The 23,005-nt window shown below is 45.1% G+C and overlaps 1 protein-coding gene across 1 annotated transcript in view; it reads left to right on the forward strand.

Moving 5' to 3' along the window:
* Positions 1–1,094: 1,094 nt before the first annotated feature.
* The window catches only part of CTNNBL1 (catenin beta like 1), a 31,568-nt gene continuing 9,657 nt past the window's right edge, over positions 1,095–23,005 (forward strand). The window contains exons 1-6 of the mRNA XM_083147799.1: positions 1,095–1,756; positions 18,641–18,811; positions 20,324–20,430; positions 20,548–20,687; positions 20,919–21,016; positions 21,125–21,218. Of these exons, the coding sequence (XP_083003925.1) occupies positions 1,727–1,756; positions 18,641–18,811; positions 20,324–20,430; positions 20,548–20,687; positions 20,919–21,016; positions 21,125–21,218 (640 nt within the window). The 5' untranslated portion in view covers positions 1,095–1,726. The remainder of the gene's footprint in view (positions 1,757–18,640; positions 18,812–20,323; positions 20,431–20,547; positions 20,688–20,918; positions 21,017–21,124; positions 21,219–23,005) is intronic.

The raw sequence follows: 23,005 nt of genomic DNA on the forward strand, positions 1-23,005 counted from the left end.
TGACATGTATAATCCCTTTATTTTCCACGATGTAAAAGGTTGTGATGCCTGACCTTCTAAGAATTCTGGGTTTGCTATTAGTGGCAAAAATAGAGAATGGTGGCTATTCAGATTATGTTTATGTCTCGCGTAGGCAAATCTAGGGGGTGCACCGGACCACCCATTAGACCACCGGCTGCCGCAAACACACAATTTAAAGAAATTACAGCCGGGCAGCAAGAGCTGTGCGCTGCCCGGCTGTATAGTTACTGGCAAAGTTAAGCAGTGGCAGTGCTCCAGTGTCTATAGCTTCAATGCCCCCGCTGGACTGTGAGCTAATAGGAGCTAGCGGTCCGGCAGCCACTCAGGAGCCGCCACCAATACTACCAATGCTGCCCCTGTTTTGCTACCCAGCAGCCCCCTCCGACGCTTGGTGCAGAGAAGGGGGACCATTTACCCGGTTGCGGCCTACCTCATTAACGGAGCTGGGGCCTCGATTTATACACCTGGCCGGCTGCTCAGCTCCGTGGCGGCTCCCGGCTCCGCATCACTCCCGCGGCCTTGGAGGACCCCACTTCACTATGGGGGAGTCCGCAGCCGCCAGCACCCGCTGCCTGCTCTTGCTCTCCACTCCTGCAGGGGTTAGCCCATGCAAAGGCCCCTCTCCTTCCTCCTGACTAATGATGGCTATCTTGGTGCTCCCTCCCCATCGCTTCCATTCATGCATGTTATCCCCTGTACCAACAAGCATGTAATCCCCAGTGACAACGAGCATGAGATCCCCTTGGCATCGAAAATGAAGCCCCTGGCATCAAGCATGAAGCCCCTGGCATTGAGAATGAATCTTCTAGCAATGAGCATGTGGGTAAGTGGCACTTATATGTCATGGCATAATATGTATTGGCATCACCGGTGTGTGGGGTCATTTGCAATGGGCATTACAGTGTGTGGTCTAATGTGTAATACCACTCCCCTTTTTGTGATGACATGGCTCCTTTTCCCCAAGGACACGCCCCCTTCTTGCCACGCAAAGGCCCAACTTGCTTCAGTGTTTGGATCTGGGACAACCCCTTACCAAATTTCTAGATTTGCCTATGATGCCAAACTGTCCATGGCGTTTGTAGAAGGGGATTTTGGGCTATTGAGTATATATCCCGATCCGATGCGCGGCCCCACAGGTCGTTAGGTCTTTTCTGAGATCCTACCTGCAGCAGGTAGGATCTGAGAAACGACCATTGTAGTGGGTGTGGGTCGCGATCGGATTGCAATCACATCAGGTGCCTTTTCTGTGCGGGTCGGCGGCTCCATCAGCTCGTGAGCGGGTCTTACGTTCCTGTGACGACCCGCTCACAAGCAGCATCGTGCTTGTGTGTACTCAGCATTAGAAACAGAAGACAACACTGGTTTGGCAATTTAAAAATTATAATACCTAATGTAACTTGCAATTACATAGTAACAATATAAAACGAAGCTCACTGGCTGCTGGAGAACTACAAGTCCCTTCATGCTACCTGAGGCTGCTACGCACTGCTCAGCCCAAGTCACCAAAGTGTGGGTAAATACCGAAAATCTGATTCAACCGCAAGCCTAATCGGAGGTTGCGCTTTATGACAGTGTGGCAAAGAACGTTTTACGACAGCTCGTGTTTTACGGCAGTGAAGCAAACGGAGTTTTCGTGTTGCAATTTACGTTAAAGAAGAGGACTCTCGCACTTTACTGCAGCGTGGTGGTACTCCGGCCGGCAGATATGGATGTGGGGGAGCTGCTGCGGTATCAGGTAATGTCGGGGATGCGCTGGGCGAGCGAGCAGTGCTGGGGTGATGTCCGGGAGACCTTATGAAGCATCTGGATGTGTGATGGTTGGGTCTCTTGTTTTCCTCGTGTAGGCACAAAGCTTTATTCATATTGCTCCCCCGGGGTTTACCGCTATAGACTGGGATACAGAACCTACTACAGGGCACAGTGTTGCTACCAGCGTGTGCCTGTCCCTCACCGGTGTCCTCATCTCCTTTACAGAAGTCTCTGCATAGCCCCAACATGTGATGCACTAGTAGGGTGGGTCGATATCCCTCCCCCCATCCCCCATAAATAATACAGAGATGATTGGCGAGCTCTGGTGCTTTTAATTAGAAGTGAAGTGTATGGGTGCTTGTAGTTAGGTCGACAGTGTGTTGGTCAAGAGTCAAAAGGTTGGCACATCGAAAATGACATGCATTAGGTCAACGTGGGGAAAGGTTGACATGAGTTTTTCACTATTTTGTATATGTTGGCATGGGCACCATATAAGTGTACCACGTCCACCAGTATGGCTCTCCACACTTTTATGTTCCAAGTCCATGGAGATGGTAAATTATGAACAAGTCCTTATAAGTGAAATAAGTGAAAAACTCATGTTGACCTTTTCGTCCTAATACATGTTGACTTTTCATGTGTCAACCCTTTGACTGTCAGCCAATAGTGGTCAGCCTTTTGACTGTTGACCTAATGACTGCATCCCAAGTAAGTTACATTAGAACATATTCCTTGCTGTGAGTTTTTGCAGATATAACTCAATGGGTTTCTGCTACCGATACACATACAGGAGTGTGCCATAACTTGTTGACAGTTATAGAAAAGTGGGTTGTTGTGCCGCACACTGTCACTGAAATTCTACAAGTTGTTTGACAAAATAAAGTGTTTTTTTTTTTGTTTTGTTTTTTTAAGATTAATGTACATGTACCTGAGTGTACACAAACAGGAGAATTGGCCTTTTCAATAAACTGTCTAGTCTTAAGTGCAGTGGTTCCCAAACTTTTTTGAGTCACGGCGCCCCTAGATCATCAAAACATTTTCAAGGCACCCCTAGGCCAAATGCTTTTTATCGATAAATTCAGAAAAATATATTAAATTAAGTACATTGTGTGTATATGTCAAAGTTATGTGGTGAGGGACAGGATTTGCTCCTGTTTGTCCACATATATTATGATTGGCAGCCACAAGCACTGGTTTTGCCTGTTAAATTGACCATTCATAATATGAATTGATCTTGGTGCACCAACCCAAGGCACCCCTGCAAGTGACCTGAGGCACCCCAGGGTGCCTAGGCACACAGTTTAGGAACCACTGCTTTAGTGGCTAGAAGAGTTAATTCCTTCAAGGTCAATTTTTACTTTAAAAATACTATATGACAAACAAAATGGTACATGAATAATGTGCCTGAATACAGGGAAAAAGAAAATATATATATATATATATATATATATATATATATATATATATATATATATATATATATACACAAAAATATACTGGCATATATTGTTCGTCCAATAAATTGCATGGTGTGTACACTCAGATTGGAAGTTGTGTACACATTAATGTCTCAGTTCTCAATGGATCCCAGTGCTTCGTGTTCGGTGGTGGTTTTCCTGATTGAGGTGGCTGAAGAGCCCGGGTCCTGGACTTTTGGTGCTACGTATGTGTCCTGTTCAGCACCGGCAGCTACGTGCAGAGCACTGCCGACCGGGCTTCAGTGATCTCAGACGCTGCTCCCTGTCTGTATGAGGTGTCGCAGCTCACCGCTTCAGGGTGCCTCGCTGTCCTTTGCGGTGACTGCTTGCCTCGTTACAGGACCCTGCTGGCTCACCCTGCTCCTCCTCGTTCTGGTACTCACCACTGCCGTTACACCCGCTTTGTGTCGATCTCTCTCCGGCTTCTGGTTCTTGCGGCGTGTGCACCCACCGTTCTCCTTGCCATGGGGTTTTCACAGGTACTGATTTGTTGGTTTTCTGGAAATGTTGTTGATAGTAGTCTGGACCCTCCAACGCGTTTAGATACTATTGTATCTATTCCTGTCCAGGAATAGATACAATAGTTATAAACAACAGGACATGCTCATCTCTCTGTTTCATATCCAAAAGAAGGCATAAGAGCCGAAACGCGTCACTGATCTACAGCATCCCAGCCAACTTGTGGCTCTCCAGATTTTGAAAACTCTGCTAATATGTGTAATTTTATAACAGGTGGAGAAGTTGGCCAGGCCTGACCTAGGTGGAGAAGTTGGCCAGGCCTGACCTACATAATTACATGAAGCTACTTATCTAACACAGGATTGTAGTACACAATGGCGCAGATGTATCATAGCGGCGCGATAAGCGCCGCTATGATACTTCCTGCTTCGCCTCAATAGCGAGGCGAAGCAGGAAGGGACATCGACAAGATGTATTAACATCTTGTCTGCTGAAGCGGGGGAGCGTTAACTCCCCCCTCCGGCGATGTCCCTTTCTGGAGATAGCGCATCAGTTAATACTGATACGCTATCTCCTGTCCCCTGGCTGGCCGCACTGGGCATGCCCGGGATCTCGCTGTTCACGCGAGATCCCCAGCGCAGCCCAGACCTAACAGCAGGGACAGCGCTGTCCCTGCTGTTTAGATAGGGCTTCGCCAGCCTGATGCTGGCAAAGCCAAAGCAGGCTTCGTGCGGAACGGTATGGACAGGGGAGCATAGCGCCCCTGTCCATTACCGCATCCCGGTTCTATCATACATACGTGCGCTGATACCCTTCTCCCCCATAATGACGGATAATACATCTGCCCCTATAGCAGAAAACATGTATTTATGTTTACATTTATTATATAAGTGTTTGCATGATCTGGATTGTGATACCCATCTGAATAGCTGCAAAAGAATCGCTCTCCAGCATTACTATCGCCAGTATTGGAGATATCACTGTTTTGTGCAGGTAGTTGTTGTTAGGCAGTAATATCGTAAGGCATTGGTTCCCAAAGTACCCCAATAGACTAGGCTTTAAGGGTATCCATGGCTGAGATCAGAGGGTTAAATCAAAATGACTGTGGTATTTAATTCACCTGTTCTTAGGTATGGACATCCTTTAAAACCTGGGCTATTAGGGTGCCTTGTGGTCTTGAGTCCTATGTTACATGTGAATTTATGGAAGGCAGAATTTGGGAGATCATGTCAGCTTCTCCATCTCTGGCCTTTTTAATACTTTCCATATTTTGCATTGTCATCGTCTCCCCTTTTTGAAATTAGGATGCCTCTGAGTTTTAGATGCCAGGTTGAAGGCTATTGGGAACTTTTAGTACCTACCCCACCTGTGTGTTTGCACAGATGTAATGATGTCATTATGTGGCACATTTGCCATCTCCCATCCCATCCAAGCAATTTTGTATTAGGCATAGTTTGTCCATGGGTGCGTGAAGTTGGTGAATTTGTAGGCAAGTGTGATGTTCAAGTAGGTGAGAGAATGGGACCATCATGTCAGTGAGGAAAGTGGTTGGTTTGTTGACAGAATCTCAACAAGCTCTAGTGCAGGGGTGTCAAACTCAAATTCATCGGGGGGCCGCATCAGCAGTTTGGTCACCCTCAAAGGGCCGGTTGTATCTGTAGGTCCCCCTGTATAATTATAACTAGGTGATTCATCGCGCCCTACGGGCGCTCTTCACACCGTCGTAAGGGGCTGCGCCCCCTTAATTTGTGAACGTTTGTATATGAGAAATATGGTTAGAATTGTATGAAAGATGCCCTGTATTGCAACTTAGGTGTCCACGAATCGCGGGAGGGGGGGTCGCGGAGGGTGCCGCGAATTGCAGGAGGGGGGGTCGCGGGGGGTGCCGCGAATTGCAGGAGGGGGGGTTGTGGGGGGGTGGATGCTGCGAATCGCGGGAGGGATTGCAGAGAATCGCGGGAGGGGGGTTACGGGGGCGGGGGTTGCGGCGAATCATGGTAGGGGGGGTCGCGGGGGGTGTGCCGTGAATCACGGGAGGGGGGGTCACGGGGTGGGGTGCCGAGAATCGCTGGGGTGTGTGTGCCGTGAATCGCGGGAGTGGGGGTTCAGGGGGGGTGTGACGCGAATCGCCACAAGAAAAAATCAACACAGAAAGGTCAACACATGTAAATGTTGACAAAGTGTGGAACTTCATTGGTGTCCATGTCGACACATGAGAATGAATATAAAAACATTCAAAAAATGAAAAAAAAAAACTTCAAAAACTCATGTCAACCTTTTTCATTGTCGACCATAGCCATGTCAGTGTTTTCCATGTGCAATTTAATTCTGGAGCTGCCGCGAATCGCGGGGGGGGTGCCGCGAATTGCGGGAGGGGGGGTCGCGGGGGTGGGTGCCGCGAATCGCGGGAGGGGGGGTTACGGGGCGGGGGTTGCGGCGAATCATGGGAGGGGGGGTCGCGGGGGTGTGCCGTGAATCACGGGAGGGGGGGGTCACGGGGTGGGGTGCCGAGAATCGCGGGGGAGGTGTGTGTGTGTGTGTGCCGTGAATCGCGGGAGTGGGGGTGGTGGGGGGGGTGTGACGCAAATCGCCACAAGAAAAAATCAACACAGAAAGGTCAACACATGTAAATGTTGACATAAGTGTGGCACTTCATTGGTATCCATGTCGACACATGAGAATGAATATGAAAATATTCAAAAAATGACAAAAAAACTTCAAAAACTCATGTCAACCTTTTTCATTGTCGACCATAGCCATGTCAGTGTTTTCCATGTGCAATTTAATTCTGGAGCTGCCGCGAATCACGGGGGGGGTGCCGCGAATTGCGGGAGGGGGGGTCGCGGGGGTGGGTGCCGCGAATCGCGGGAGGGCGGGGTTCACAGGGGTTCCGGTGGGGGGTTGCCGCGAATTGCGGGAGGTGTGGGGTCACGGGGGTTGCCGCGAATCGCGGGAGGGGGGTTGCGGGGGGTGTGACGCGAATCGCCACAAGAAAAAATCAACACAGAAAGGTCAACACATGTAAATGTTGACATAAGTGTGCCACTTCATTGGTGTCCATGTCGACACATGACAATGAATATGAAAAAATTAAAAAAATTTAAAATAAATCTTCAAAAACTCATGTCAACCTTTTTCATTGTCGACCATAGCCATGTCAGTGTTTTGCATGTGCCATTTAATCCTGGGGCTGCTGCGAATTGCGGGGGGGGGGTGCCGCGAATCGCGGGAGGGGGGTCGCAGGGGGGGTGCCGCCCCGAATTGCGGGAGGGGTCGTGGGGGGGGTTCTTTTTGCAGCGAATCGCGGGAGGGGGGGTCGCGGGGGGTGTTTTTGCTGTGAACCGCGGTAGGGGGGGTCGCGGGGGAGCGGGTGTTTGACGCGAATCGTGGGAGGGGGGGGGCGCGGGGGGGAGGTTTTGCCGCAAATCGCGGGAGGGGGGCGCTCACCTGGTGGCTGTGGAGTAGCAGTGCTGGGCAACATGGGAAGGCAGTGGGTGTCTGGCACTGTCTGTGGGCTCACTGGGCTGGTTCTCTGTCACATACCTCCCAACATGACCCTCTCCAGGAGGGACACAATGCTCTGTTTCTAGACTTCCCCTTAATGTATGATTGCCATCACCTGTTTTAAACAGGTTAATTGCTCAGAAAGGTGTTCAGCACAGATGAAGGCAATCACACATTAAGAGGAAAGTCCAGGAACAGAGCGTTATAGACACAGACACCCACTTTGAGTGACAGATGTAGCCAAATATATAAGAGATGCCATGACACCACAGGCTGCTCCCCCTGTATAATATAAAATGAATGCCATGACAGACTGCTCTCCCTGTATAATATAATAAAAGTTCTGCCATGACACATAAATGATTATACAGGAGGAGCAGCCTGTGGTGTCATGGCATTATTATTATTATTATTATTATTATTATTATTATTATTATTATTATTATACATGGGGACACCTCAGGAAACAGCAGATATATATATATTTTTTTTATTGTGAGTGTGATCCTCAACCTCACTTACTGTTTCTCCGTCTGTCCTGCAGTTGCTGAGGCTTCCAGCTTTTCTTCACTGCTTGCTGCGGCCACACTGTCCCCGACTCCCGGTCCAGCTTCCCTGCCTGTTCCTACTTCTCTACAGACGTGCGGGCGGCGTCATCGTCATGACGTCCCCACCCAGTGTCTGTCACTGCCGGGCATCAGAGGGAACAGGCGGCCGGGCCCTCCTCCACGTAGCCGTGGATGCCGGCGTCCATGTTTCTGTAACCGCATACATATGTGCCTACAGGAACATGGCCGCCGACAGTGGAGGAACAGGTAAGGTGGCCGCGAACGCGGCCCGCAGCACTCCTGTTTTAGACACACTGCCCCTGCGTGCTATCTCCTCGCGCGGGCCACATGACGAGGTCTGGCGGGCCGGATTTGGCCCGCGGGCCTTGTGTTTGACACCCGTGCTCTAGTGAGATCCTGGAACGCAGACAAGGGGGTCTTAAGTGTGAAATGCTACCTACAGCAATTTACATCCGCTGGCAGTGCAACGATCTGAATTAATTACAATTAACCGGTGCATGTACATTTGTTTAAGCAGCATTCTTGCCATGCATGTTCTGTAAAATCTTTGTGACGTTATATTACGTTAAATCTGTTCTTAATGCAGCTGTCTATATTCTTTACCTCTTACGCTGCTCTGTGTCTGCCTCACTCCCCTGACAGCTACTTCCCTGGCTCTCCATCTGCCACAGAGGTCAAGTCATACTTCTCATCCTCTCATATAAAGCCCTCACTCACAAAATAGTGCTAATAAAGGGTATGGTACAGGGTTCCGACAGTCGGGATCCGACAGTCATTAGCCCGACGTCGGGATCCCGACTGGCTGGACTCAGACAGCGTGGCGAACGCGGGCACGGTGGCTCGCCACATTTTCTATTCTCCCTCTATGGGGGTCATAGACCCCCACGAGGGAGAATAGCCGGTCGCCGCCTGGGACCCGTGCCTCAGTGTTTTTACAGTCGGGGTCCCGATGTCGGCACCCGCTAATAAACTCAGATATTTTCTAAAATGCTTATTCTAGAAAATCTGAAAGTGATTCTATGAATCAAAGTATATTTTAGAAATGTTAGGTTAAAAACACTATTGAATATGTTGCACAAATCCTATTAATCTGTGTATCCTTTAGAGAATCTGAAATATGTTGCATGCAAAGATACCAGTATTCCTTTTTCATGAGTCTGGGTGAGCGTGACTAAAATGGGTATGATTTGGTACGTGTATTATTGGTTGAATTGTAGTTTGCAAACAGTCAATCTATTTTCATTAGCCAAGTGCAGCAGAGTGGTGGCACAAACACTGGACCTTAATCTGGTCTGTTCGCACGGGGATCGATGTTTGGCGTTTCTGCGTATGGGCATATGCCGGGTGCGCGCGGCAACAGCAAACAGACTGTTCGCCGGGTGCACGCTCCCAACATGGTGGGGGATTGTGGGCCAGGGTACTTGCCCATGGGAATGCCCAGTGTTTCATGGGCATTCCCATGAAAACGCTGGGCGTTCCTATTGTAATTGCTGGGGGAGGTGCAGCTGACGTCACCTGATGTCAGCTGCCTGCCCATTTCCTCCCAAATGTGCATGCATATCTGAGTGACCTGAGAGTCACTTTTGATATGCGTGCACTCGCCACATCTTTCGATCACCGGCGACTTTCGATGGTCGCCAACCATCGAAAGATGTGGGAGGTTCCCCCTGTCCTGCGAATGGATAATGATCCATTTCAGCCCTACAATGATTTTAAAGCAGGCTCATTTTTTGTACTTAGACGTTTAAGTAATTGAAATGGACTTTATTAGAATATCATACAGATTCTGTGTAGGTAGGACAGGTGTGGTATTCACATATACCATATTGATGGAGCACTGATGGAGTTAAATTAAGCTGAACTAGTTTTATCAGATTTTTCAAATTTGTATTGGCAGTGCAGTACATCACACTCCTCTGCATGTTGGGAATAAATAGTGTCCACTACGGCTTTGGCAAGGAATAACTTTTTCTAAATATAGTTGTTGTTGTTGTTGGTCATAGGTTTGATAAAAGGCAAACTTTTTTTTTTTTGTGTTGGCCTGCTTACAAGATTCCCTCTGTGGTTCCCCCAGCAGAGGTTCCCTTTCATCAGCGACCATCTCTGGTCGCTGATGAAAAGGAGACACTGAGCAATATATCTCCCCAGTGTGTACACAGCTTAAATGCTGCTTTTCCATTTTACATACTAATAATTATAAATGTTTTGAAGATATTACGTAGCCCTTGAATATTTCATTTACAACTGTCCCTACTGCACTGAAGCTTACAGTCTGAATTCTCTGCCACACTAATGCACACAATACTAATCTAGCAGGATGCCATTTGGTTGTGTAAGTAAACCAGGGCACCTCAGGAAATGTATGTAAACATAGAGAGCAAATACAAACTGCACATAGATGGTAACCTTGTCAAATAGGTCTTGTGGTCCCAGCACTGTGAGCAGCACAGTGATTAGCATTGCTGCCTCAATAATTACATCTTAATTGCTCATTTAACAGCTCCCTAAAATGGAAATTACTTCTGGATACAAGGGCCCCATGTGAACTTTATAATAGGGCTGAGTGAGTCTCAGGTCACTAGTTAACACCACTGCAGTACAGATTTATTAACCTGTGCCGCAGGACTTCATTGGATATGCTGCACATTCATGCTGTACTTGTCTTTGTTCTAATCAAATCAATTTCTGTTTTGAAGCCATTTTAAAGAGCATTTTTTTCAATAATGTGCAGCAATAGCTTCAATCTGTAAAGGACTTTCAGGTTATGTATGTGTTTGAAAATGATAATATATTAGTCTCCCATTTTTGTCCCTGTAACTTGTTGCTTAATGGCATGAATGCTGCCTTTTTTGCTTGTTCCCTGGGGGTCTCCGCCAATTCCCCCAGTGGCGCAAAGAAACTCTTGAAGATGCATTCTCTGGAGCAAGCTATGTCAAATGTTCTTCCCCACATAGCTGACAGGGCTTTTTCAATTAATTTAGTCCATACTAAGAAAGGTTTAGTGAGCCATTAGACAGTCCATCTATTTATTTTATGCTGTGATAAAACAGAATGGTGCCTACTGTACAGAGCATAGTTCTCTACAAGAAGGCTTTCTCATGTTTCTACTACAGTATGCTATATATATATATATACTATATTTAATGGTCACCCTGCTTCACTGACTAGCACAGCAATGATGGGCAAATTAATACACTCCAGGAGAATTCCTATAAATGCATTTGTCTTAATTACTGTAGTAAATTATATAAATACATTTAATCAATGAAAAACGCAAATATAACAAATCGGTGAAGGCTAGGCGGTTTGCATGCAGTTCTTGGACCTGCAGACTAGCGTGAAGTTAATAAATAAGGTTGAGGGCTGGACAAAGGGCAGTGTGCATGTGTGGGGTCCTTCTGTGAATGAGGACACAGGTTCTCAAAGTTGGTTCTCAGGAAAACACACAGTGCATGATTTGCAGGTCTGCTCACGGAATCAAGTGAAATAATTCGCTCCACCTGGGCATCTAAAATGTGTCAGTCAGTAATGAGTGCACCTGTCGGGTGACCTGTAAAACAAGAACTGTGTGGGGTCCTGAGGATCGAGTTTAAGAAACACTGAATTAAGACATTGCTGGCCATTCACAAGGTGATTGAGTTCTGGCAGCCATTTGGAGTGACCGGGAAAATGCAGGTGGCGCCCAGACGTTCAGCAGCGGCCTCCATCTCCCCATGGCCATTGCAGCGCTGAATCTAGACTTACTCGGCCGCTGCGAACAGGGGTAAACCAATTCCATGGTGAGTGATTGCAAACAGTTTTCCTCCTGTGCGCATGGCTGTAAATGTATTGCACCGGGGCAGGGATAGAGTCTGGCGAGGCTGTGTTTGCCTGATCGCTGGTCTCTGAAGATCCGCAGCCCAGTGATCAGCTCTGAATGTTGGCCCATGTGGTTTTCTACAGTGCCAGATTTTTTGTAGGCAAACATTGGCACTTTAATTGAATAGGGCCAATCCAAATGCACCATACACATTAGTCAAAAAGCAGCTATTTTTTGCCTAGATGAAAAATTGTCTCTAATTAAAATATCCCCCTTAAAAGAAAAGCATTTTGTTTTTCTCAAATGGACAAAACCCTGCTGCACTGGATGTGAGGCAAATGTAATAAATGCAGGGAGGGTTATGCCTCATACACACGGGGTGACCGAAGCAGTGTGCTGAGCGATCTAGTTAAGCAAAGGTCACTCAGCACATAAGGTCTTTAAAAAGTACTTTATTGTACTTTATTTATTGTACTTTAAAAGTACAAAACGCATGCGATAATCGCAGTGTGTGTGGGCACCTACAGCACTGCACCAGCACTGTGTGCTTAGGGATCTGTCACAGCCAGTGCTCACAATTTAGAGAACACTGGCGATGACTAGATTTATACTGCATGCAGTGTAAATCTAGTCAGGTGATAGCGGTGAGTGGGGCCTCCCATCAACGTCACTTGGGGCTAGAAATGGGGCTGTAATCGCCCCGTGTGTATGGCCCATTAGATTTAGGTGAGGTATTTTGTTTCTGTGCATGGTAAATACTGGCTGCTTTATTTTTACACTCTCTCTGCACATGTTACATTCGCCCTCCTGCAGTGCACATGGTTTTGTCCACTTTGAGAAAAAAATTATTTTGCACTTGTCTGAATTGGGCTCCAAGACTTTAGTTTTTAAACTGTTCTATTGACTCCCAAACTGTACATTATTGTGTTCTCTTGTGGTTTAGCATAATATTAGTCATGTGTTAATGTTACCTTGTCTGCCTTTTACCAGATGGGTGGCTCACTCCCTGGTATTCCATTAGCCTTTGTATTCTACTGTACTTATTTTGAGAGAACTTTTGGGTCTGCTCATATGCGGCTGCATGGAGGAAAAATCAGTCGATGGTCGCTAATCATCAAATTATTATTTTTTTTTTCTGGTCTTCAGTCTGGAAAGTAAGTCTGTACTTCATGTGACGTAAGCTACCTGCCCCGAGGTTGCACGGGTACGCCTGCTTCCGTAGGGGTATGCCCAGCTTCTCTATGGGCGCACCCAAAAAACTGTGGGTGGTCCCCTGTGTCTGCCCCCCGCCCGCCTATCACTGAGCGAATGCCCCGGCAAGTGTGAAACCCCTCACAGGTGTTCGTTTGGGGGAGAGAATTCACCCTCTATGTAACTTCCCTTCAGCTCACTGCACTTAAAACAGTGATTGGATGTCATTGGAGAGCGTGTACTGATATTGAGTTACTGTAATTCACTGTATTTAATTGTAATTCATGTATTTAAATTCATTATTAACATTTTGGATGAGTTGTTCAATCCTAACACCAGCATGTCATCCTTTCTGTAATTGATCACATGGGTCCTTACATGGAATTAGCAGCAAAAGCACAGATATATTAATAAAGGCGGAGGTGTCCTATGCTTCCTGCTTGCATTAGTGATCTGTGCTGCATCCTAGGACATAGGGTCATGCAAGTCAGCTGCCGCAGATCGTACAAAGAAGCTTAGAAATCTGTCTTTCAACAGAGGTCCTGGGCTACTCACTGGCCCAAAATGGCGGCAAACCCCCCCCCCCCCCCAAACAGCAGCAGATGGTCGGTCACTGTTGCTGCTTTGCACCCACCTGTTCAAAGAACTGCACATTGCTGCTCTATGGCAAGAGCCGCATCTACGTCTGGAGCTAAATCCGGTGCATGGTGATTTGGTTATATTATGTTCAAAATACAGACATAAGCAGCCCAGTGCAGCATCTTCATAACAAATACACTTTTTTTTTTTTTTCTTCTTCTTCTATATTTCTGAAAAAAAAATCCCATAATTAAACTTGTTGAAATAATCAGCCTGGGCCCTGGGCAGTAATGATGCTTTGTAGCCTATAATTATATTGAGAATTGTAAGTGCAAACGGTGCAACTCAAGAACAGATTAACTAGATTAACAGGAATTTGAACAGTAACGCCAATATCTGTGATTGCTTATTTGCATACTGAAGAAAATTACACGTTCAGTCTGCACAATTTATTCTCCGAGGCTGCTGCTAGGAATCAAAACTGGATTGAATGGTTTCATCTTTCAAACAGATGATGGTCCATCTTCAGAAATTCTTGAAAGCCCTTCAAGATGTTTGTCTGCTAATCTATTTTCCTTGCTTGGTTTTATTCTGTCTTGTTGAAAATCCACATTCACAGCTTGCAGTAGATAAAGAAAGTGCAGGGACTGTTGCAGACGGAGCATAAACATTCTGGATAAACTGCAACCTCATCAATTTAAATTAAGACGTTTTTTTTTTTAAATATATATAAATATTATAAGCTTTGATATAAAAGTTATGTTCCCCTTCACTGACTCTGCAGAATTTCTATATATTGAGTGCTTCCACCTAGCTGTTTATCATTACATTGAAATTACGCGTACGGTGTTCCATCATCCAAACTTAAAATAGTCGCTTAAAATAGTCTTCTTTCCTGTGGCAGGACTGGACTGATTTACTAGCAGATTGCTAACATAAAGGGTCTGAGGAGGCTCTGAGCGGACAGCGGCGGCAGAATTTTAATAAAAATTCAAAAGATATGCCTACCGCTGATTGGCTGAGAGTGCTCTTTCTCTCAGCCAATTAGCTGCCTCCCCCTTATTCCACTCAATATTCTATATCTGCTAGTGCATGCATTCCCAACCTCTGTCCTCAGGGCACACTAAAGCTGGGTACGCATCTACATATTTCTGTCCAGTCTGTCTGGTAAGAATACAAATTTGGTAATGTATGGGAGCATATGACAATAAACCATTTCCAAATTAAGGAAAATGGACTAAAAAAAAATAAGTTTGTTAGATCAAACCTATTTAAATAATTTGTGTGAACAACAATTGTCTGTTTTCTAACAGTTGGGAGTGAATGATTGTCATTTTGCCTATTCATGACCAGATTTTTGTTCTCACCAGACCAATTGGACAGATAAATCTTGAGGTATGTACCCAGCTTTAAAGGCCCTCATACACTATGCGATTTGGGACTGATTGCGGTGGATCGGGCCAAGAAATTGGCCCAAATCGCATGTGTATGACATCCGATTGAATAAGCAGCCACCCATTCATTAAGGGTTTTTTGAGTGCTCTTACCCACCGGGAGTCTTTACGTGCGATAAATTGCATGTGATTTATCCCATGTAAAAAATAGCACATTAAGTGCCATATCGCAAGTGAGCCTCCTGGGAAGCTGCTGGATGGCTCACGGGGAATTGGATGAGACTTCTCCTCTTGGAGAAGTTGCCTAGTGCAGGTTTTAGTTATAGCCAAGCTTGAGCACAGGTGACTTAATTAGTACCTGAGTTATTTTGATTTAGCCATCTGTGCTGAAGCCTGGATATCACTACAACCTGCACTGTTGGTGTGCCTTGGGGACCGTAGTTGGAAATGCTTGTGCTAGTGTGTGCCCAGCTTGGTATCACTGCTGGATAACGGTTCTAATGTTCATGAGGTGGAGAAAGATTAACTATACTAATTTCTTACCCCCAGGGAGCTGATCAGTAGGTACAAAAATATAGTAAACCTAAAGGGTTGGTAGGTCAAATAATGTATTGTACTGGCACACTTCCCAACATGACCCTCTCCAGGAGGGAAACAAGGCTCTGCTCCTGGACTTTCCTCTTAATGTATTTTCTCTGACATGCAGCAGGGTCCACTGGATTCACATCGGGGTATTAGAGCTGGGAATGCTGGGAGCAAGGCACTACTAATTTTTTTTAGGGAAGACTAGCTCCTTTCCTCTAAGACCCATCAGCCCCTAGTGAGGAAATTGGCCCACTGCTGATCTCAGAGAAATGGATTTACCGGTGAGTACCAAAATCCTCTTATTGGCATCACCTGTTTTTGAACAGGTTGGTTAATAAGAAAAGTGTTTCACCACAGGTGATGGCAATCATACATTAAGGGGAGATTCCAGGAGCAGAGCAATGTGTCCTTCCTGGAGAGGGTCATGTTAAGAGGTATGTACTGGCATGAAAGCTTTTAAAAGTACATATGGATAGTAAAGAGAACTCCAGAATGCAGCAGATAACTGTATTGTATGCTCTTATTATTTTATATACAGTGATTGTATTCCTTTTGAATTCTATAATACACATTGGTATGTCTGCACTGGACAATTAGGCCATATAGCTCCAACACCAGCGGGGAGACCAGTTGATGAGTCAGCTTTTGCTCACAAGCTTAAGGCTCCTACACACTGGTCAGTTTTGGGCTAACAGCAGCTCACTTTTGCCATTTGAGCTGCCTTCAGTTCAAAAGCCGCCCAGCGTGTATGGATAGGCGATGAGTGCTGACATTCACTCCGCATCATCGCCGGCGGCCGCTGTTTTTCTGCTGGCATTGCCAGCAGACTGAACAGCTTTCCCTAGTGTCCTTCTATGAAAAGCCGTTCACAGCGGCGAAAGTCGCTGGACAGGGGGGAAATTTCTCAGTGTGAATGCACCTTTCCAGCTCTGTCTGTTCTTCACCCTTTTTTTTTTTTTTTTTCATACATGTGAAAACCAGATGTCTATAATGTATGTATGTAGTATTTCAGAAAGTTTACAGGGAAATGGATGATAAAAAATTGAGGGGCAGATGTACTAAGCCTTCGAGAGTGCTAAAGTGGAGAAAAATAAAATACCAGCTAGTTAGCTCCTAACACCTTTTTCAAACTTCTTACTTGGCGGTTAGGAGCTGATTGGTACATTATATCTCTTTCCCCTCAGTGTACATCAGGTAAAAAGGACAGTGTATCTTTTTCTAACGCATAAGATAATTTTTTTGTACGTAGAGTAGACCTCATTATGTGACCTGGTGTTCAAATTCTTTGTCAAATCGTACTCCCTACTTTGCACTTCCTGCCTCGTAATAATTTACTACCTAATGATTTCACCAAGGGCAGTATAGAGTTGAAAGCTGATTACAGAAATTATAGGTTCAAATGTTAATCTTTCTGAGCTTATTGCAGACTCTTCATGAAGGAAATATGGGTTGGAGGCAACACTATACATGGGGAGGGGGCACACGAAGCCAGAAAGCAAGAGCAGAAGAATATCATCTGTTTTGCCCAGTCTTAAAAATCTGTCTTCCTGCTGTCTTCGGGAAGATAAAATTGGTCTTTTCGTGCTCTGTAATTAATAATTTTAATTAAATCCTGTAAATTGGCCTCAGAGCTGGGAGATGAGCGGACAGAAGGGATCCACTTATACACCAAATCCCAGCACTTCATATGAGCGCCGTTGTAAGCTGGCATGGCAAGATTAGTGCATGTCTAACGAGGGCCATAAATTATTAATTGGCAAATTACCATTTGCTTCCAGAACAAGGCTTCGCCTTGCTCTGTAACCCCACAAATGTGATTGCTGTGTGGACGTACAGTTTTGTTATGCAAGGTTATGTATAACGGAAAACATTAAAACGGCTTCTCCTCGCTGCTTTCTCAAATAGCCTCCAAACTTTCAAATGTTCTCTGAAAACTCCTTTCTTCAGGCAAGTCTATTAAATTTAGATACCGCACACATAACCCTCTGAGGCACTTATGTATTTTACAGCTTCACTTCTGGACTTGTAACTTGGTGGGACTGCTATGCTATTACTGGTGCCTGTCCTTGTGTTTCCCTCCTATGTCCCTATAGATTGTAAGCTTGCAGCAGGGCCCTCCTACCTCCTGTTGTCTGGTGTTACCCAGTTTCTTATCACTGTCTACAATTGTAAAGTGCAACGGAATCTTCTGCGGTGTATATAAGAAAATGTAAATAAATAGCCGTATATTATGGTTTTAACTTTGGAACCGTGTCATGTACACCGCCTGCATCATTGTGCCTCAGAATGTACAAAATAAATAAATAAAATTAGCTACATTTCATTATAAATATATACAAGAAAGCATGTTGCTAGATATTGTGTGCTGGTCAACGTGAGTCACAAGAAATCGGTTAATGGGACCGTTAGAAGCAGCTAAATTTATTCTTGTTTGTCATTCCAAAGCACCAGATTATTCTCGGCAATAACCACGATACAACCTGGTCGCTGCATGCTATATTGGTACTGTAGCAGCTTTTGCGCATACAAAAATCAAACCAAAAGTGCGCTAAAATGTTCCTTCTCAAACCTCATGCAACCACAGTTTGGGTCTGACTCTGTGTCACATGCAAAGTGGCTGCAGTTGCCGGCAGAGCAGAAGCTGGATATAGGGGCCGATTGCGACCTGTCCACACGGGTCTAACTCCGCCCCCCCTCCAATATTTTGGAGTCTGTGCATTTGCATTGTAATGTAATGGTGCTAGTGGCGAGCACCTTCGGCTAAGTTTCCCATCGTCAAGAGTCTGAGTGACAGGCAGAGGGCATTCCGGGGTGGACCCCCAGCGTATCATGGGCGTGCCTGCAAAAATATCAGAAATCACTCTGTGGTAATTAACCATCTAATGACTTCTCCTCTGTGCGGCCACATGCGAACCAATGATTACACATCTGTTCGCATCCCAGCGCAGGGATTCGTGCGGCACCGGGTGGCATTAACCTGCTCGCTTGGCTGTGAAAACACACAGGGGGGGGGGGTCATTATCAACCCACAGAAGTGTATATGGCTAACAATATTGAGCATAGACTAGACAATATTACAAACTATTTCACTCAGGAGGGTCAGAATGAGTGATGTCATTTAGAATTTTGCTCAGTGTATGGCACTTTATAGTCCGTAAGTGCATGACCGGAAGCAAATGTGGGTTTACCTTACAATTTAAAAAAAAAAGCAAATCATGAGGACTTTTAGAAAGGTTTTTCCTTATTAATTTACACTTTTGTTGCACATCCAATTACCTGTAACACAGAATTCTAATTTATTTCCCTACACAGCCAGACAGGGGCACTAAAAGGGGAAGGGAAGATGACCCAGACGAGTTGAAAGTTCAACGGAAAGAGAGAGGTGGTCGGAACTGGCACCGTGAGGAAGACAGGGGGGTACAAGAGGATGAGCGGAAAACACTAGAGACTGGTGAAGAAGGTGGTAATACTGAGGATGATGAGGTGAGCATTGGGTACTAATAAATATGTGCGTCCTTTGCATTCATTCATCTTGACAATGAACAGACCAATGTGATCACATGACCTTCAGTTTGCTTCCCCATCCAAATAAACTCTGGGCCATGTCTCCCAAACTATTCCCTTTTGAATGCATTTCTAAAAGTAAACATTAAGTGACATTTACATGCTTTTTCAATAAATCGTAAGGGTGATGGATTGTGTACCGGTTGGAACTAGCAGTTCCTGGATCTGGAACAGTTATGTATCATGTATCTTGATTTAGACTTGTTTTTGAAAGGTAATGTTTTACCACTCCCTTGTTTTTCTTTTAATGAAATGGAATTTTATTCTGTTTTTTTTTTTTCAATTTATTCTAAAATGCAAAAGGGAAAACTGCACCTGAAGACCTGAAAATCACAGCTTAGCTAAGTTTATATTAGGCCAGGGCTGGGCAACACCGGCCCTCAAGATGTTAATGAACTACACATCCCATAATGCTTTGCATTAGTTTTGCTTTGTGGCCGTGCTGAAACTGATACAAGTCATGCTGGGATGTGTAGTTCATCAACATCTGGAGGGCCGGAGTTGCCCAGCCCTGTATTAGGCCAACTGTCCACCCAAATCAGAGATGATGCTTCTCTATCTATCCCTTGGAACACCTGGAGCAAAATAAAGACTTGCATGTGCATTAAAACAATTGGTTTCAAATGACCGTTTAGCCCATTATAATTTGATGTTTTGCAATTAACACATATACTCAGATCTTTGCATAGGATTACTGAAGGTGGTCATACACACGCAGATTTATCTTCAGATCTTGCTGGTTGGAACAAAAACATGGTTATGGATGAGAGCAAATGACAGTTGACCATTTGCTTGGAAATGCGGAAAAACTGACAAACTGTGACTCATCCATAACCATATTTTTGTTGCAACCAGCCAGATCTGAAGATAAATCTTACTAGTGTATGGGCACATTAAGTGTTCTCTACGAGGTGACCACATCTCAGACAGAAAATGTTATTTGGTACTGTTATTACACAAACCTAAAAAGAGCTCAGTTGGTCTACAGGCCTCAGAAGATAGCATGCAGACTCCCAAGAGTCCAAAGGAAAGAGTAACCTGTCATCTGCATAGAGTGTGATGGTATCCACACTCTGCTCTAGGACAAAGGGCCTTATTCTGGTTCACTCCTTCTGGAAAATGCCTTCTTAGATGGACAAAACCATGTGCACTGCAGGTGGGGTAGATGTTTCTTGTGCAGAGTGAGTTAGATTTGGGTGGGGTTTTACTTCAAAGTGAGATCTATATTGCAGTGTAGAAATGAAGCAGCCAGTATTTTCCCTGCACAGAAACAAAATAACTCACCCAAATCTAATTCTCTCTGCACATTTTACATCTGCCCCCCCCCCTGCAGTGCAGATGGTTTTGTCCATCTAAAAAGAAATTAGCCAGGAGTGAACCAGAATAAGGCCCAAAATAATGATAGGATTTGTGTGCTTCTTGTCTGCGTAGGTGGAGCCACTGGATGAGGGCGCAGTAAAAAGAATGATTTTGACTTTTGAGAAGCGTTCCTACAAGAACCAAGAGCTGCGTATCAAGTTCCCAGACAACCCTGAGAAGTAAGGCGACTTTGTCTCTTTAGCGTAACTGGCTGACTAAGCTATTACAGTCTCACTGATTGGTTGCCATATTGTGTCCTCTCTGCAAACTAAAAACAGTTTTTTCCACCTGCTCAGGTTCATGGAGTCAGAACTTGACTTGAATGACATTATACAGGAGATGCATGTAATCGCCACAATCCCAGATCTGTATCATCTGCTGGTCGAGCTCAATGCAGTGCAGTCTTTGCTGGGCCTCTTGGGACATGAAAACTCTGATATCCTATCTATTAGAAATGCTTTGTCCTTACTACATGTGAGAGTGAGAGCCTGCAATGTACATGAGATATGTAACATGGAGAAATAGCTGCGTGTGTGAGGGGGGGGGGGGGCTACATGTGTATCCTCCCCACCCATAATGCAAGTGTGTGTGTGTGTGTGTGTATATACAGTATGTAATAGATGAAACTTTATGCTGGTTCAGTATGTTTTTATCCTTAGCATGTCACATGTATGTATTGCTGTGGTTGACCTATTGCAAGAGCTGACAGATATTGACACTTTACATGAAAGTGAGGAGGGGGCCCAGGTTCTTATAGATTCTTTGGTGAGTAATCACAATTTAACTTATTTACTACTTCATCTACATAAAGATATTATTGTTTTGCAGATGACGCTTACTTGCCTTGCTGTGCTTGTTTGTCATTGTCTTCAGGTGGAGGGCCAATTAATTGCCCTCTTGGTGCAGAATCTGGAGCGATTGGATGAGTCTGTGAAGGAGGAAGCCGATGGTGTACACAACACTCTTGGTATGTTTGTGTTTATGAGCGCATTCATATACTGCAGGGTTTGATTCACACAGCACTCCTAATATGACCTACTATATCATCTTCCCTTTGTTTAACCATTACAATGTGATGTAGCAGTGCCTGTGTAGTGAATGCTATATGAATATGGTCAGTATTGACTGCTCTCTGATTCTATTACCAAGTCGCAAGTAATTTCTTAGGTACTTGTTTCCTAGCACGGCGCCCATCGCATACCGTATTTAGTGGTGTGCGATGCGATCTTCCCGTTAAATTAACAGGAGTGCTTGTACAATGAAATATCACCTAGCATTGCATTCCAGCAAATGGCATGCGATGCGATTTTTAATTGTACAAGCACCCTGATGGGTGCTTACAATGTTAAATGCACCCCCATTGTCAATGCCACCCACACTATCAAACGCCAACCCGAAGCGTGGCGAGCGGTGGCGGTACGCGTCCTCCGATCTTTTCATACACCCACTATCCACGTCGGCGTGGAGTTGATCTTAGATAGTGTGGCGAGCGGATGCGGAATACGATCCCGAAGCGTGGCGAGCGGACGCAGAATACATGTAAAGTAATCTGTGTCCCCTCGCTGCGCTCGCCACGCTCCGGGCTCGCTGCGCTCGCCACACTATCTGAAATCAACTTCACGCCAACGTGGATAGTGGGGGTATGAAAAAGTCACAGGACGCGTACCTCCACCCCTCGCGGGCTCTCTACGCTCACCACGCTTCGGGTTGGTGTTGATAGTGGGTGTGGCGTTGACAATAGGGTTGCATTTAACATTGTAAGCACCCATTAGGGTGCTTGTACAATTAAAAATCGCATGCTGCTATATTGCATGCGATGCGATTGCATAAGATGCACTTCGATCAAAATCGTGGGCGCCGTGCTAGGAAACAAGTACCATTTCTTAATGACAAGAAAGAATTCTTATGCTAAGATATAGGTTGTCATCCCAAGAACGTAATTGTAGTTTACCACGTGTAATGTTTAGATCTGGAATAAGACGTTGGTTGATTTGAATGAATAAAATAGGATGTGCTTTATAGATCTTGCGTGTAAATGATTGAAAACCATTTTAACTTATTTTAAATTCGCACAGCTCACTATAGTTCCCTAATGTTCTAATGAATCTTTTATCTCTAACATTCTAGAACCGTAACAAAATGCTGTCCCCTTCATCCTTATAATGAACTCAGAGAGTGGTCATTTTTATTAGAACAAGCTGGTATACATCTGCGTATGAAAGCAAGCGGGTGTGGGTCATTATAAAGGGATACGGTCTTTAGGTCTACACTAACTAGCTCGACAAGCATTTGGTCTAAATGGGTCTAGGTCGACAGTCAAAAGGTCGACATGGGGTTTTTCACTGGTTTTTGAGCCAACATGTGCCGACTGGCGGTATTTCATGCCCTACCATACTCTAGGGTGAGGTGGGAGAATAAAATAGTGCCCGAAGCATTGCAAGCGAAGCGGTGCCCTTCAAACTGTGTCGACATTTGGGTAAAAAAACCTGTGAAAAATCCCATGTTGACGTTTTGACTGTCGACCTTGCCCATGTCGACCTAATGTCATGTCGACCTAGTGGTGTCGACCTAATATCATGTTGACCTAGTTGGTGTAGACCAAACGATCCACACCTTTTATATAGACAGTGTCTAGATCAGGCATGTCCAAACTATGGCCCTCTAGTTGTTGTGAAACTACAAGTCCCATCATGCCTTGCCACAGTTTTGCTATTATGGAATACTTAAACTATGTCAAAGCATGCTGGGGTGTGT

Source organism: Crinia signifera, chromosome 6, assembly GCF_055691185.1.
Source record: "Crinia signifera chromosome 6, ASM5569118v1, whole genome shotgun sequence".
Taxonomy (NCBI): domain Eukaryota; kingdom Metazoa; phylum Chordata; class Amphibia; order Anura; family Myobatrachidae; genus Crinia; species Crinia signifera.